The sequence below is a fragment of the Hypanus sabinus genome, chromosome 5 (genome assembly GCF_030144855.1).
Source record: "Hypanus sabinus isolate sHypSab1 chromosome 5, sHypSab1.hap1, whole genome shotgun sequence".
Classification (NCBI taxonomy): Eukaryota; Metazoa; Chordata; class Chondrichthyes; order Myliobatiformes; family Dasyatidae; genus Hypanus; species Hypanus sabinus.
The window spans coordinates 22,462,187-22,480,087 of NC_082710.1; the positions used below are offsets into that span (position 1 = coordinate 22,462,187).

A 17,901-nucleotide genomic window follows, 5' to 3' on the forward strand; every position below is an offset into this window, starting at 1 on the left:
GAATCTTTCTCCGGGCCATAGAAACACCTGTCCATGCCCCTGACTAAAGTCTCTTATCACTATTGCGTAGAACTTAACCTACACCACTGTACAGCCACTGATCTGGCTGCAGATTCAATATCATGTGAGAGGTGATGCTCTTCTTGACCACCTCCCCTAACAGAATTCAAAATGAAGTACTTGCTTTAGACAGGGACGAACACAGTTGATTTCTGCCTACCTGCCTACCCCACCTGGTAGTCACCCACCTAGCTAACTGAATTTTTAATATGATCTGTTCTTTAACATTCTTACTCGTAAAACTTATGCCTCCTGCATGCTCCTTAGAATGTCTGTCGGCCACTCTAACTAATCAAAATTATCTGAGAGTAGCTACAGCTGGACACCCTTCCTGCAGACATGGTCATCAGGGACATTAGACTGTTTCCTGGTCTCTACATCTGACAGGAGAGGAAAGTAACGCTCTACTAACCTTATTGCTCCCTTGAATAAACTAGCCAACTTATAAAGCAAGAAGTGCTTTACCTTTCTCTTGTTGCCGCCTTATTCTATATTACAAAAAAATTTTGATATTTTGGTTAACCACCAGTCCTTGTTTGGAAACATGGGTGTTGCTTTGATAGCATTTCTTACCCTCTGTAATCAAGTTTATTGTAATACTCTTTCGGACAAAACATGAATTACAAATACTTTAGAATCAAATAAAGTGCTATGATCTTTTAAAATATTTCTCCTGTTTTCACAGCCTCGTGGACTGCTTTTTACTTGATTCAGCAGCTGTCAGTATTACCATGTCTCCCACTGGAGACTTCCTTGCTACTGCTCATGTTGATAACTTGGGAATATATCTCTGGTAGGTTAGGTTTTACAGAATAAGTATATAGCATTAATTATTTGTGACTGTTTCTCCAGATCCACTTTCGGGCGTATTGAAATGTTCCAAGTTTTCCAGTGATCATTAAAGATTTTTGTTAGTTGTTTAAAAGGTTACATGAGACACAGCTTGCGTTTGAATGTGATAAAGTACTACCTGTAATGGAAGACAAAATTGGTTTTATTTTGTGTAATTACTAAATGCTGCATACATACTCAAAGATATTCGATAAGCTTTCAAATCCTACATATGCTATAAGAAACCAAATAAACTAATCAAATGAGTAAAATTCATACTTGTATGTATTTAGCATATCAGTGTAATATAACAATTCAAAATAATTCGGGATAATTAAAATTTGACATTGTAAAACTAGATGTATACCTAACCAAGAGGTCAGAAGTGGTATTTTTTCTGAGTTGGTGTCATGTCATCGATTTTCTTGAAGGATCTTTAAGTATATGATACCATTTCAACATCTAGATCACAGAGGATGTGAAGCATAAAATAAAATCAGCAAACTCCACTGTATTAATATGGCCTGCAAGTGCCATAAAATACTATGAATGTCTGCCTTTTTAAGTTATTAGCTCTGATTATTTTTCAGAATTTGCACCCAGGAATTAAACAATGAACCACCCTCAGGACCAGAACCCTATCTTGCATGTGTAAATTGCCACTCTGATGACTCAGTTAAAAGTAGTCTAGTTGCAAGCTCATTTTTTCTCTTGTATTCAGTCTTGGGAGCAATGACGTTCTGTATCACTCTGCTAGGCCAATTTAAAAGAACAGCACCTTGGCATGCTGGAAAATTGAAGAGTTATTAATCTGAAGTGTCAATCGTTTCCTCGTGGATCCTGCCTGACTTGTTAGATACTTCTAGTATGTTGCTATTATTTCTTGCATCCTATCCTGGATGGAACTTATCTCCTGCATAATCCCTAAAGATGTTTCTTAACCACACATATGAAGCCGAGGTAGTTTTGAACACCTCGAGGAATCCTTGTGGTTGACAAGTTCACTGTTTAGCTCTATTTCACATGTGGTTCGGGCCAGCACTGTATCATTGGTTGACCTGTTTTTCATAGATCTGTAGAGAAATTTGAGAGGGTGTACTTGACTTGCCGACTGTTAAATTGCATGAACTCATTCAGTGCTGGAAGTCAGGCACCTTGTTGGGCACCCTGTTATGCATCCACAATAACATTTGGTTGGTGAGGTCCGATGAGATTTCCAGGTTTCAGATGCGTTGTGTCAAGTGCTCACCACCTGCAGAGCTATGGTTCTTCCAGTGCCTCATCCTTTTTTTTTTTGAAAGTGCCTGCTCTACTAATAGTTGGTCAGGTCATGCCTCATGTTAGGGTGCTTCTTACTGCCCCCTCCCCCCCGAAACAAAGGATCTTAAACACCCCTGGTTGACTTCTATTTCCCCTAACACCCACATGGGACAATAACCGCCCCTTTTGAGAATCACTGATCGATTTTGGTTGCTCAAGTGTTTGTCTTTTCTCATTCAGCTAAAGCTGAATCAAGGTGGATGCCTGATTAAGGAAGAACAGTTATTTCTTATATCTACTTCAGAATATTTATATGCAGTTAAGTGTGGGAGTGAAACATAGAAATGATCATACTGAAATATATTAAACTTGTTTTTCTCTATAGATGGAAGCACATTTAACCACATATGTACTAAAAATGAAGCAGTGTCATTCTATACTTGTGTTTTACCTCAGTCAACACCTCCAAAGAGTTCTTAGTTGATTATTTTTTAAAAACTGGTTGCTCTGTTTAAGCACAAGGGTTAACCCAGTAAAAGAAATTCATTGTGAAGTATTAAAGGGTACTCTGAAACGCAATGTCATGTTTTTTTTTAAAAAAGATGTATAAAATTCAAAGAAATCGTATATTAATGGGTAAAATAGATTCTTTGAAATAAGAAATTTCCTTACAAAAAGTTTGTAAATATTTTGGGAATTTGGCTCCGTTAATTGAGATTTACGGTGAATGCTAATGTCTTTTTCTCTTTCTTTTCCTTAGGTCCAACAAAACACTATATAATATTATTTCCCTTCGTCCTCTTCCTGCTGATTATCAACCTACTGTGACGATGCTTCCTGGAGCATGTCAACAAGAAGGTTTATTATATTACATTTCTAGGATATATTTTAAGTGAAAGTTTTGCTTTATAAGTGACAAATCACATGTGTGGAAGAACTTCTAATGTTATTTTTTTAAGATTCTCTTTCAAGATAACATGCAAGTTTACATTTTCATAAGCTAGCTATAGCCTGTTACGTTAAAAAATATTTTTAACATTTAGCATCGTTTTATCAATAACATGAGAAACTTTTTTTTAAGATATGGAGACATCAGACATTGAAACAGATGTGGAAAGCCAGATGATAGACTATGAATCATCTGAACAACTTGGAGAACAGTTGGTGACACTCTCTTTGCTTCCAGAATCGCGCTGGAAAAATCTTCTTAATCTTGATATTATTAAGGTAGTAAATAATTTGCTTTAGTAATCTAAATTTTCTTGAATGAATAGTTTAAAACGCATTATTTTTATGGTGGTTTTACATAAAAAATGGTTCAGTAAGTGTCCTTGATTTCTGTGCACATAAGCCATTGATGATTTACCATATTAATCCTGTTCATTCATGTGGTGTAAATTAATACATGAATTTTACCACCTAAATTTTATTTGAATGTTTGAATTTGCCTTAATAATGACCATCATTAGTATTACTTTCATTACTTGCAATCAAATTGAAAACTGCGAATGTTTTGAATTAAAATGATGTATCAAACTAAAATTGTCACGTGTTTAATAAAACATCTTAATAACAATTGTAAAATAATACTTTATCTGTTGTGTTCTTATTACTTATTGGGTTTTGTTTGGCTGATCTACAGAAAAGGAACAAACCCAAGGAACCACCTAAGGTGCCCAAATCTGTTCCTTTCTTCATTCCAACTATTCCTGGCCTTGTGCCTCATTTTGCTGCTGCAGAACAACAAGGTTCTGAGGACCAGGTATGACGGAGAAAAAAAAATCTTACTGCTAATCATTTAGGAGATGTTAACATTATTCATGTCTGCCTCCCTAAAGTTTGTGTCTGAGACTTTTGAGAATTTTTATCAGTTGATCACTTAGATTTTCTTGCTTTGGACATGTCACAACAGTAGAAGAGATGACCACCAGTAAAATTAATTCCTGTCTGTTCTGGCATTGTTAGAATCATCTTAATTCCATCATAAACAGAACATTAGATGTATTGCTTAAAAATTACAGTAAAAATGGAGGGTTGTTAAGATTTAATATGATCTGCATTTTAGAATTCTGCACAGGGTTCTGAAATTAATAACTATAAGGGCTATTGTGTGATGTTTCACAAATGTGTTCTAAATCTATATTTTCAAAGGCAAAATGATAATTTCTACATTTAAATTGAATTTAATGCAAAATGAAGATGTACAGTGCAAAAATCAGTAGAGTGTGTTGAGATCTTTTGTTTTTAATTTTCCAAAATCATTTGGTATTTTCAGTCCAAAGTGGTAAACTTGGGGGTGCTGGCACAAAAAACAGAATTTTACATGCAATTGGAAGGTGCTCTAAACACCAATAATTGTAAGTAACTTTCATTTATTTTTTTGTATATGCTTGGTATGTTTGATATTTAAAATTTTTTTTTGCCTATATCCTATACAGCTCCTGATAGTGATGTTGCGATAAGTGAAGTTTTTCCTGCCTGCCTGAAAAAAAAACTTCAATGATTTTGCTTTCTATTTGCTTACAAATACTAGTCATGTATTCATGGCATTAATGATCTTATAGTTTTTACTCTGATACTGATCTGTTAAGATTTTGATCTTGAGCTGTAGTGCAGTTAATGATGCTTTTTAAAGGAGGCAAGGCAAAATCTTCATAGATTATTTTCTGCAGATATAATGCATTAATTGTTTTTGGATATGCTATGAATTTAGCATACAAATGAATATGATGTGGTAGACAGTTGGAGTGTTTTTGTATTCACCCAAAATCTCAAGACTGTAAACTATAGTTGGTTTGTTATTATAACCTGTTTGCTTCACTTAGTGCAGAATCATGTTTCTCCATAACAGATCTCATGGCAGTCATTTCAGTTCTGTATTTTTCAAGTGACCTTTTTCAAGATGAGTATTTCTTTCTCTCACGATAAGGAGAGGTTGGGCTAACTTGGAATATTTTCTCTGGAGCATTTGAGCCTAAGGGTTGATCTGATTGATATAAAATTGTGAGAGGCATCAACAGGGGATAGCAGATATCAGAGGACATGATTTTAGGATGAGAAAGGGAGAGTTTAAAGGAGATTTGAGGCAATTATTTTTTCAGAGTGGTAGATTCTTGGAATGCACTGGCAGGGGAAATTGGTGGAAGCAGATACAATATATGAGGCATTTAGTTAGCACTTAAATGGCAGGCAATGGAGAGTGTGGGCAATTACCAGGCAGGTGGGCTTAGTTTGGATTAATACCATGATCAGTACAGACTCTTGTAGAGAATAGTTGTACCGAAATTAGTGCCAAACTCCTAGATGAAATACTTATTAGGAAACACAGATCAAGAAAAATAAAATTAATGTCAATAGCATCTTGCCCCAGTTCAGCTCAGGGTGCACCCTTAGTGCATCCAGCTTGGGTGAGGAGCAGCTTGCTCTCTATCAAGATGTTGCCTATCAAACACAAGCAAACATATTTCAGTTTTTTCTGTGTACCTTAATTTTCACACTGCTTGTGGGTGGTCTGAAGGAAGCAATAGACAGAAAATTTTAGTGTTGTTAGTCTGACCTTGATGGTTAGTAAGGTTTTAGAGTCCATTATTGAGATGAAAGTTTAGAATCAGAATCAGGTTTATTATCATTGATGTATGCCATGAAATTTGTTGCTTTGTGGCAGCAGTACAGTGAATGACATAAAAATTACTGTAAGTTGCAAAGCTATTTAGTGCAAAAGACAGATAGTGAGCTACTGTTCATGGACCATTCAGAAATCTGATGGCATGGGGGAATGTCACGTGATGATGTAGGATCGAGATGTGGAAATCCAGCTCTCCTGTAAAAAAAAACACCAGTAAAATGAGGTTTATGTGAAGAAAAGTTAGTAAATACTTCTTAAAAATTACTTGTAAACTACTCAGGATTGTCTTAAGATCTGCCTCCTAAACAGAAGCAGAAGAAAACTACTACTTTGAAGACAACACAAGTTGGAAAAGAATCAAGGCCAGCTGCCATGAAAGAGCCCCGGGCTCAAGTGGACTTTACTTCCAGCAATACAGAACAAGAAACTGTGGCAACATCAACCATTTCCAAAAAAAAGAGCAACAGGAATTGCGCATGCGTGAAGGAGGGGGCATGCGCAAACACGAGCAACCCAAACTACAAATCCCAGCTACGATCGGAACTGAAAGTGAAAGCGAATATGAGGTGGAATCAGATTCTCTGGATAAATCAGACGAAGATGAAGAGACAAATAAAGAAGAGCAACAGGAAGAAGTTGGAGGTGATATTGGAAACATAAAAAAACTTTGGTGCAAATAATGCATGAATTAAAAGCATTAAAAGTAATAAAAAAAGATTAAAAATATGAAGATTATGTTTGATAAAATGATGAAAAGACAGGATAAAATGAACAAGAAAATTAAAAACTTGGAAGAAACAATGGGAAACACCATTGATAAAGTGAATAAAATGGAAGATAATATTTCTGCCTGGACATCAGAAAGAAAACTGCTTGTTAGAAAAAGTGGATGTACTTGAAAATTTTAGCAGACAAAATAATATTAAGATTGTTGGGCTTAAAGAAAGTATAGAGGGAGTGGATCCAATAAATTTTTTTCAAAAATGGATTCTGGAAATTTTGGAAATGGAAGAAGGAACCCAGTTAATTGAAATTGAAAGGGCTCACAGAGCCTTAAGACTAAGACCTCAAGTTGATCAAAACCCACGATCAATCTTGATAAAATGCTTAAGATATCAAGATAAAGAAAAGATCCTGAAGGCGGCTGCCCAGCGTGCCAGAAAGAGAAACGGGCCATTGATGATAGAAGGAAAAACAGTTCTTTTCTATCCTGATATAAGTTATGACCTTTAGAAGAGAAAGAAGGAATTTAACCCAGGGGAAAAAAGTTTTATGGGAAAAGGGTTATAAATTTATGTTGCGCCATCCGACAACCCTGATAATTTTTTTGGATTTACGGAAAAAGAAGATCTTTTACTGATTATTGGGATGTGGAAGAATTTGCACAAGAACTCCCAAATATTTGCTAACCACAGCCAAAGATTTAAAAGCAAAATGGATTAAAGATGAAGACAGGGACAGTGAATGGAGTTGATGGATGTCAAGGACAGAAGAATATTTAAATATATTCTTAATTGTATGATACAGGGGAAGAAAGGTAAACATTTGAGAAATATTAATCGAGAGTAGTGATATTATTTTTTCTTATATATACTTTTTTATGTTACGGGGGAGCTGGGGGAACTTCGGATCAATTGCTACGGGATTCACGTGTGTAATCATGGCGATTGGCATGACCTGTACAACGGAGGGGGTAATTTTTTTTAATTCACAACATTAGTAGGGGGTATTTTATTATTTTTTCTTTATAATCTATTTTTCTTTTATTTTTCTTTCTTTGCCTGGACAATCGGGGGGAGGGGGGGACACGTAGCAACATGGCGAATTTAAAAAAGATTCCCCAAGGTACTACAAAAGTTGAAAGGTTAGGTATTATTATAGATTGGAGTACCCTGTTAAAAATAATGACTAATTTACTGAATTTTTAAAGTTTTAATGTTAATGGGCTTAATCGACTGGTGAAAAGAAAAAGAATTTTAACATACATTAAGAAAATGAAAATAGACATAGCTTTTCTACAAGAAACACACTTAACAGAGATAGAACATCAGAAATTAAAGAGAGATTGGGTCGGAAATGTTATTGCAGCTTCATTTAATTCAAAGGCGAGGGAAGTTGCAAGTTTGGTTAATAAAACTTTACCAATTAAAATACAAAATGTATTAATTGATTCTGCGGGGAGGTATGTAATTATACATTGTCAAATTTTTTCAGAACTATGGACTCTTATGAATATTTATGCACCAAATGAAAATGATGTAATATTTATACAAGAGGCCTTTTTGAATTTGGCTGACGCACATGACAAAATATTAATAGATGGAGATTTTAATTTTTGTCTAGACCCAGTTTTAGATAGATCAACAAAGGTTGCTACAAAATCAAAAGTAGCAAAATTAACTTCCTTTATCATTGATGAAAGATTTAAATTCGATTGATAATATGGAGAAGAATTAATCCAAAAGAAAGAGATTACTCATTTTATTCAAATAGATATAAAACTTATTCAAGGGTAGATTTTTTCCGATTATCAACAAATATTCAAGACAGAGTGAAAAATATGGAATATAAAGCAAGAATATTGTCAGATCATTCCCCCTTGACAATGATAGTGATGAATAAAGAGGAATCGATTTACAGATGTAGATTTAATTCAATATTATTAAAACATCAAGATTTTTGTGATTTCATGAAAAAGCAGATTCAGTTTATTTTAGATACAAATTTACATTTAGTTGATGATAAATTTATAGTATGGGAAGCAATGAAGGCATATTTGAGAGGCCAGATAATAAGTTATACTTCTAAAATTAAGAAGGAATATATGGCAGAAATAGATCAATTGGAAAAAGAGATTACAAAATTAGAAAAAGAATCTCAGATATATGACAGAAGAAAAACGAAGACAACTTATTAACAAGAAGTTACTATATAATACACTTCAGACATACCGAACAGAAAAAACAATTATGAGAACTAAACTGAGTTATTACTAACTAGGTGAAAGATCACACAAGATTCTTGCTTGGCAGTTAAAAACAGACTAGATTTCCAGAACGATAAATGCAGTTAGAACAAGTGTAAATAAAATTACTTATAAACTTTTAGAAATTAATGAAATTTTAAAGAATTTTTATTCTGAACTGTATCAATCAGAATCACAAAATGATAATGTCGAGATAGAAAGGTTTTTATCACAAATAATTCTTCCAAAATTGAATTCAGAAGAACAGAAGGGATTAGATATGCCTTTTACATTAAAAGAGGTCGAAGGAGCTCTAGGATCACTTCAGAGTAATAAATCCCCAGGAGAAGATGGTTTTCCGCCCGAAATTTATAAAAAGTTTAAAGATTTACTAATTCCTCTTTTTATAGAGTTAATATACCAAGCGGAAAAGAACGCATAAACTTCCAGAATCTTTTTCGACAGCTATTTTAATAGTGTTGCCAAAAAAAAAGATAGAGATCTTTTAAAGCCAACATCATATAGACCTATTTCTTTGTTGAATACCGACTATAAAATAATAGCAAAAATTTTATCTAATAGATTATCTAAATACCAAAATTAATACATATGGATCAAACAGGATTTATCAAAAATAGACAATCGGCAGATAATGTAACTCGGTTACTTAGTATAATTCATTTGGCACAAAAGAGGGAGGAAATGAATGTGGCAGTTGCCTCAGATGCAGAAAAAGCATTTGATAGATTGGAATGGGATTTTTTATTTAAGGTATTGGAAAAATATGGATTAGGAATATCTTTTATAAAATGGATTAAAACCTTAAATACTAATCCCAAAGCTAAAGTGACAAATGGTCAAATTTCAACATCATTTTAGTTAACAAGGTCAACTAGACAAGGTTGTCCATTATCACCTGCTTTATTTGTGTTGGCGATAGAACCATTAGCTGAATTAATTAGAACGGACCCAGATATTATGGGTTTCAGAGTTAACCAGGAGGAATATAAGATTAATTTATTTGCTGATGATATTTTGCTTTATTTAAGAAAAACCCATTGTATTCACTGCATAAATTATCTTCCAGATTGGAAGAATATGGGAAAATATCAGGCTACAAAATAAATTGGGTTAAAAGTGAAATTCTACCCCTTACTAAAGGAGATTATAGTCAATGTTGACTAATAACTCAATTTAGATGGCCGATAAATGGTACAAAATATTTAGGTATAAGAGTTGATAATGATATAAAGAATTTATATAAATTAAATTATTTACCATTATTGAAAAAAATTCAAGAAGATCTTGATAAATAGTTGACGTTACCAATAACATTAGTAGGCAGAGTAAATGCTGTAAAAATGAATATATTCCCTAGATTACAATATTTATTCCAAATACTACCGATACAATTACCGCAGAAGTTTTTTCAAGAGTTAAATAAATGTGTGAGGAAGTTCCTTTGGAAAGGTAAGATGTCAAGAATATCGTTGGAAAAATTGACATGGAAATTTGACCTAGGAGGGTTACAACTTCCAAACTTTAAGAATTTTCATAAAGCAAATCAACTTAAATTTATTGCATCTTTTTTTGATGAAGATAAACCGGCATGGATTAGAATAGAACTAGACAAAATAGGAGAAAATATACCAGAAGATTTTATATACAAGTGGGAATCTAAATGGATACAGGAAAAGAAAGAATCTCCTATATTAAAACATTTGATTGATTTATGGGATAAGGTAAATGTTGATGATGAGATAAAGAAATCTTTATTAGCAAAGAGACCTTTAATTGAAAATAAACTTATTCCTTTTACAATGGATAACCAACTTTTATACAATTGGTTTCAAAAAGGGATTAGATATATAGGAGATTGTTTTGAAGGAATTATGTTAATGTCTTTTGATCAATTAAAGAATAAATACAAAATATCAAACAACCCTCTTTTTTTGTTATTTCCAATTAAGGGCTTATTTAAGAGATAAATTGGGTCAAACAATGTTATTGCTGAAACCTAATGAAATAGAAACTTTAATTCAAAAAGGAAAAATTAAAAAATGTATTTCTTGTATGTATAGTTTGATTCAAAAACAAGCAATTAAGCAAGGAATTCATAAGTCAAGACAAAAATGGGAAACTGATTTGAATATTAAAATTGAAGAAACAAGTTGGTCAAGACTATGTCTTGACAGTATGACAAATACAACAAATGTCTGGTTAAGATTAGTGCAATATAATTTTTTACATCAATTATATATTACACCATAAAAAATAAATTAAACTCAAATTTATCTGATCCATGTTTCCAATGTAATCAAGAAATTGGTACTTTTTTTACATTCGGTCTTGTTTTAAAATTCAACCTTTTTGGACAAATTTAAGAATTTTATTGGAACACAACTTCCACATAATCCAACATTATTTTCACTAGGCGATATTGAAGGGATAAAACCGAAACCCAAACTGAATAAATATCAGAAAGAATTCATAAAAATTGCATTGGCAGTAGCCAAAAAGGCTATTGCAGTTACTTGGAAATCAGATTCATATTTAAGTATAGATCGTTAGAAGAATGAAATTTTCAGCTGCATTCCTCTTGAAAAAATTACTTATAATTTAAGAGATAAATATGAAATATTTCTGAAAATTTGGCGCCCTTATTTACAAAAGATAGGATTAAATATATAGGTGCTCCGAAGATAAAATTATTGGTTATCTGGGGAAAGAAATAAATATATATACTAAAGCTATTATGAACTCCCTGGAGCATGTGGGAATCTTCCTATATCCAGGCATTCTTTCTTTCTTTTTTCTTCTCTCTTTTTTTCACTTTCTATAGGGACCTGTTGGGGGGGGGGAGGAGGGTTGATAATTTTCTTCTGTAACCTATTTGAAAATTCAATTAAAAAATGTATTTAAAAAAAAAAAGAAATCTGATGGCATCAGGGAAGAATCTGTTCTTAAAATGCTGAATGTAAGTCTTAAGGTTCCTGAACCACCTCCCTGATGCTAGTAATGTGAAGAAGGCACATCTCATTTGATGCAGGTCTTTAATAATAGATGTTGCCTCCTTGAGGCACTGCCTCTTGAAGGTGCCCTTGATTGGAGGGTTGGTTGTGCCCATGATGGAACTGGCAGAGTCTTCAACCCTCTGCAGCCTGTTGTGATCCTGTGCAATGGAGTCTCAATACCAAGCTATTTGATTTGTCGAAAACCCAGTTTTATGCACATTTCAAGGCATGCAACACCATGAAAACTAACACTCCCCCCCAGGTGAGCAGCCACTGTTTAACAGCAGCATATGTGAGAAGGATTCTGCAGAGAGTCAACCCCATAAGGGTGGCCAGGCCAGACAAAATCCCAGAATGAGTATTCGGGGAGTGTGCTCATCATCTCACTTGCATCTTCACGAACATCTTTAAGACTTCACTCATCCAGGCTGCTGTCCCCACATGCTTCAAGGCAGTACTATCATCCCGGTACCAAAGAACTCTACACTTTCAGAACTAAATGATTACTGTCCAGTGGCACTGATGCCAATCATCATGAAGTACTTTGAATGGCTGATAATGGCACCTATCAAAAATTTCATCTCTACCACATTGAACACTCACCAATATGCTTACTGACAGAGCCATTCAGTGCCAAATGCCTTCTTAACACCTGTCATGCACTTAGCCCTGACTCGCCTAGAAAACAGGGATACATGTCAGAATGCTGTTTCTGGATTTCAGTTTGTCATTCAACACATTTTCTGCAGGATGGATTAACTAGGTGTAAGAATGGAACATTTTGTAGATGTATTGTTTCCCTGATTTTCCCCAAAGAAATCATAGTCTTTGCAAGTATTGCATGCTTTTGGTTGACCAATTTCTTAATCCCTAGAACCAGAAAAAGAATGAATCAGAATTGTATATATGAGGCAGCTCTTTTAGATTTATAGAATCATCCTCTCAATCATAAATTGAATGTATGATACCCCAAGTTTGCTCATCTTCTGAAAATTGATGGGAATACATGTAGTGATGAGAAAATTTGGACTCTGTGACAGGATGTGGATCAGCTGAGTGGGTGGGTGAAAACTTGAGAGAAGGAATTTAATGAAGGAAAGTGTGAGGTCATGCACTTCTGTAGGAGGTATCAAAAGGCAGACAATTATTTAGAGACTGCAAATTAGTGCAGTTCAGAGGGATCAGGCTGTTCCTGTGTATGAACATAAAAGTTGAGTGTGTAATTCATTAAGTAGACAAATAGCATTTTGGTCTTTGTTACTGGGGGTTTGAAGTTTAAAAATAGAAGCATTTTGTAAGATATATGCATGGTAAGTGAGATGAGCTCTGGAGTACTGCCTGTAGTTGTGGTTCTTTTATTTAAGAAGCAATAAAGTAGCATGGAACTATTTCAGAAGGTTTTTTTATTTAGCTCTTCCTGGAATGAGAGGGTAATTCTGTTACAGAAAAAAAAAGTTCTCTCTTCTTCAGAGTTTAGAAGAATGAGGGGTGATCTGATTGAACTGTAGAAAATTCTGAAAGGGCATGATAGGGTAGATGGCAAAATTGTTGATTTGTTGTAGTGTCTTGAGCATGGGTCATAATTATTTCTGTCATACTGTAAGATCCAGCTATTTCTACTACCATGGCAACAGTCTCATCAACATCCTAGATATCGTTAAACATGTATTGCCATAAACTTATTCTTATCTCACTACATCTAGATGGCCATTGCCTCTGTGCCAAATTTATTGATGCAACATTTTAAAACTAAATTTAATGGCACTTCCCAAACAGGAGCACTTCCTTACTTGGGTCCATGAGCTTTAATCAAAGTAATCACTACAGGGCTCCTTTTTCTAATCCCTTGCTTACTGAATTATCAAACTGAAGCTGAAGGGTAAGGTAAGCTGAAGGTAATTTAATTATTGTGTGAACAGAAAGGAAGTTGCAAACTTGGCCCATGGCAAGTTGTAGTTGGTTGCAGAGTGAGATTGTAACTGGGTTAAATAAATATTTTAATAAACAATTTCTTTTAAAGTAAAAAATAAAATGATGCTTAGAACTGTGTAACTTGGATCACAGCAACAGCTTTGGTTTGGGGAAATGCAGTTATAGTGTGAAAATCAATCTGCTATTTTCAGCATAAATATTGAAAGATGCATTATACTGTTGGCACAGAAGGGGGGCTAAATTGTGATTACAGAAATGAAATGATCTCCTATGCATTTTTGAATTTTCACTGTCGAACTAAGTAGCATAGTGGTTATGTTAGTAGACCCATCTGTTCCAAATCTGACCTAATCACGTGTTCATTTTTGCTGAGTCATTATCTTTGCATTCCCTTGGTTTTGGAGTATGCTCACTTTAAGAGTAATAAGGGATAGCAATTTAAAGCTGGATTTGCAATGACATCTCTAACCTTAGAATAATTTAAAACTTTAAATGGTGAAGGACTATTAATTCTACCTGCAGAGGTCTTCCTCTATAATTGTAATAAGAAATTCGGCGATCTTTTTTACTGCCTTGATATACTTGTGTATGCAATGATCTGTTTGAATGGCATTCAGGCAAAGGTTTTTCACTGTATCTAGGTGCTCATGACAATAATAAACCAATTACCAGCTATGATAAAACATTAATGTTCTGTTCTGAAACTTCTGAATTGAGTGCCGTTTGCTAATATTCATAGGTTGTATTACAATCTGATGGAAAATGGGATAAATGGGTTCTTACATCTATTTCTTAATGTGGGGATTATCATTTGACTGTTATTTAAAAATATAGTTATTTTGAATATTTGTAACCAAATAAATTTTAAAAGGAATTGAGGATTTTTTTTTTTCTCCTGGTTTGCTGCAGATGACCATGTAATTAAACTTTTGAAAGGAATGGGGCCATCTAATATTGACATTGAGCTGAGGAGCTTGGCCCCAGAAGGAGGAGGTTCTCTGAATGTGATGCAGAGTTTTCTGCAAATGATCAACTACATGCTTGGTACAAAGCGTGATTTTGAATTGGCTCAAGCCTACCTTGCATTGTACTTAAAGGTAATTGATTTTTTTTAATTTGGAAGCAGAAATCTTTTCAGTTTGCAACTTCATTTCAAAGTTGGACTAAATCCAAGCACTTAAAAGTTGGATGTTCCCATTCACATGAAAAGGTTATTTCCCTATTCTATTTGGTGATCTTTGACTTTTTCATTTAAAGCTGCAAAATCTGAGCATGCTTTATTCTTGAAATCTAGGTTGAAGACCTTAAGTTTTTTTAAACAAATAGGTTCAAATAGATTTGAAGAATGAATATGACCCATCACAATGCATAATCTCCCTTTTCTACAGCTGCATGCATTCTATTTCTGTTTATATAGTTTTTATGTTAACTGAATATTTGAATAACATTGAAACTTAAGGACATGGTTTGTATTGCCAATATCCATGACACTGTTTGAGTTGGCAGAAAGACCCTTATGACTATGAACACAAAGCTGCAAATGCTGGAAAAAAAACATCAAGAAAACAAATTGCTGGAGGAACTCACTGAGTTAGGCACCATCTGTAAGGAAAGTAGTCAACATTTCAGTCTGCATCAGGAGCTCCATTTTAATTTCCCTCTCTATTCCCATTTTGCCTGTCTCTCCTTGGTTTCTCCGGATGAAGTGCACATCATATTCCTCCTGGGTAGTCTTACAGCCTGACAGCACAAACATTAAATTCTCCAATTTCAGGTAACCTGCTTACTCCTTTGTCCCTTTCTCTAGTCCACCCAGTTCCTCCTACACACACCAAACTGCATGCCCACAGTGCCTGATTGCCTTGTTTCTTTTCCACTCCATCATCTCCATCTGGCCATCACCTACACAGTCCTTTCACTTGGTCCTTTTGCCCCTCTTTTCCTATCTGGCCAACTCACCTCCATATTTAGCTCCTTAAAAAATTTCACCATCTGAAGTCTTTTGTGTTTCCACTTTATCACCAAGTAGCCTTTGTTGCTCTTTCCACTCTTCCCCCTCCATCTGCCAGTCACCCCTCCTCAGTTGCATCTACCTATAACTTGCAAGGTATAGTCCAAGCCCTTCTCTGTACTATGTCCTCTATTCTTGCAGTCCAGGTGAAGGGTTTTGGTCCAGAACGTTAACGGGTGCTGAATGATCCACTGAGTTCTTCCCACAATGTGTTATTTTCCACACTCTTGGACTGTTATTTAAAATTATCATAAAAATAATGAAACCTAATCTATTTTAAATGTGGTTAAATACAATTTTCCATCATAACATTAATATTTTTCTTTTTTTGCCCCTGATGAAATAGAAGTTTTATTATTGTTGCCTTTTACCTGCTTCTTTCTCCATTTTAACTTTGGATGATTAGATCAAATGACTCCACTTTGCATAAGCAACACAACACACATTGCTCTCAAATATTTATTACTCCCACTCTTCTTCCTAATGTCAGCATACTAAATTGGTGGTTATACACAAGTATTTTCTCAGCCTATGGATTTGTGGGAGACAGAATGGTGTTGCAGGTAATGTAGCTGTTTCACAGTTGCAGAAAGACCAAATAGCTGCTTCCTGTGTCATAAGGAAGTATTAATTTTAAAGCACATAGATGATGAGCCTCACCATGGTGGCTTTGAGTGCAAATCTTAACATTTGACCATTTTCCAGGGTTCAAATATAAACAGACAATCCTTGTGACTTAATTGATTTTAATCAGCAAGTCCTCTCACATAAGATTGTATAAAACCGTGAAAAGCAATCTTCTGTTACTTTCAATATCACAAGAATGACATTTTCTGGAAGCTGGGATATTGAAACTTCATTAATTGCACTGTTCACTGGCTGGGGTGTTCCATTTTTAAGCACCTTGGTTACAGGCCAGTTTCTACGATTCTAAATGGAGAATCTTTGATAGATCATCGGGAGGTGGTGGGGAGGGGCAAGGAAGTTCTTGAAGCATTAAAATATTTTGTTTATATATGAAGATATTACTGGATACTTTTAAAATGACAGTATTGTTTCCCTACGTTCTGGAACTGTATTCTAGGAGGCAAACCTTCAGGGTAAGATGCTACTCGCTGTAAAATAATGCCCACAAAACAGTCAATGTGTCATAAACAGTATTGCAATAATCAGTTCATCACACATTTGATCAGTTACACAAGAACTGAAGATTTTTTAGGATTTGGGAGTATCTGAATAACTGCTGTTTCTGTTCCTCCATCCCTCCTGTCACCGCACCCATCACCACACCCAGTTCATTTGTCAGAATCCATGAATTGCAGGTATTTTGTTGTACCGTTCATTGTGTTGGATCATTACATCTCCCCAGTTTTACAAATTATTTAATTTTTTTTTGTACTACTATTGCAGATCCATCTCAAGGTTATTGCCACCGAGCCAGTTCTACTAGAAGAAATGTCAAAAGTATCAGTACAGTTGGAGGAAACTTGGACGCATATGCAAACTCTTTTCAATAAGAGCATGTGTCTCCTGGGCTACTTGAAAAGTGCTCTGTTGTAGATTGAAAATTAGCAATGTTCACTGAGTGCATATTCTACCTTACACACCCACTCATGTTATTATGCCACTTTTTGCTACATTATTTACTGTTCGTTGCCATGGATAGAAATTGCATTTTAGATATAATTCCTCTATTAAGGTTTGAAGTATGCTGTTGACTATAATTTCTTAAAAGGGATGTTGTATTGGTGGCATTTTTAAAAAAATGTGCCTATAGTAGGTTTACATAGAAGAGGAAATGGCCCAAAACATGCCAAACTATGCATTTTTGTGGATTATCAATTTTCTTCGTGCTTGCTCTCTAATTATTTTCCATTACTATTGATATGTAAATAAAAGACATTTTATTATGGAATTGTATCTTGTAAAACTAAAACTATTTGTCAAAATTAACTTCATCTTTTATATCAGTATTTTATTGCATTGAATTAAAGAGAATAGATGTTTTATAGAATCAATCATATTTTCCACTTGTACTAATTCTATGATACTGATATTAAATCCCTTTTTGGTGTAAACCTGCTGAGCAATAATTAGAAGTATTTTAATATTATTAAGTTATTACAAACAATGCTCATTCAGAAAGGAAGAAATACACCAGGCTAAGCTCAAGAATAATGCAAAATTTCCATGTAGAATCATC

General features: G+C 34.4%; 1 protein-coding gene across 1 annotated transcript in view; it reads left to right on the plus strand.

Moving 5' to 3' along the window:
• The window catches only part of wdr36 (WD repeat domain 36), an 81,177-nt gene extending 63,401 nt beyond the window's left edge, over window positions 1-17,776 (plus strand). Inside the window, exons 17-23 of the mRNA XM_059969514.1 lie at window positions 746-853; window positions 2,912-3,009; window positions 3,233-3,378; window positions 3,794-3,913; window positions 4,427-4,508; window positions 14,597-14,784; window positions 17,109-17,776. Coding sequence (XP_059825497.1) covers window positions 746-853; window positions 2,912-3,009; window positions 3,233-3,378; window positions 3,794-3,913; window positions 4,427-4,508; window positions 14,597-14,784; window positions 17,109-17,258 — 892 coding nt within the window. The 3' untranslated portion in view covers window positions 17,259-17,776. The remainder of the gene's footprint in view (window positions 1-745; window positions 854-2,911; window positions 3,010-3,232; window positions 3,379-3,793; window positions 3,914-4,426; window positions 4,509-14,596; window positions 14,785-17,108) is intronic.
• The last annotated feature ends 125 nt before the right edge of the window (window positions 17,777-17,901 follow it).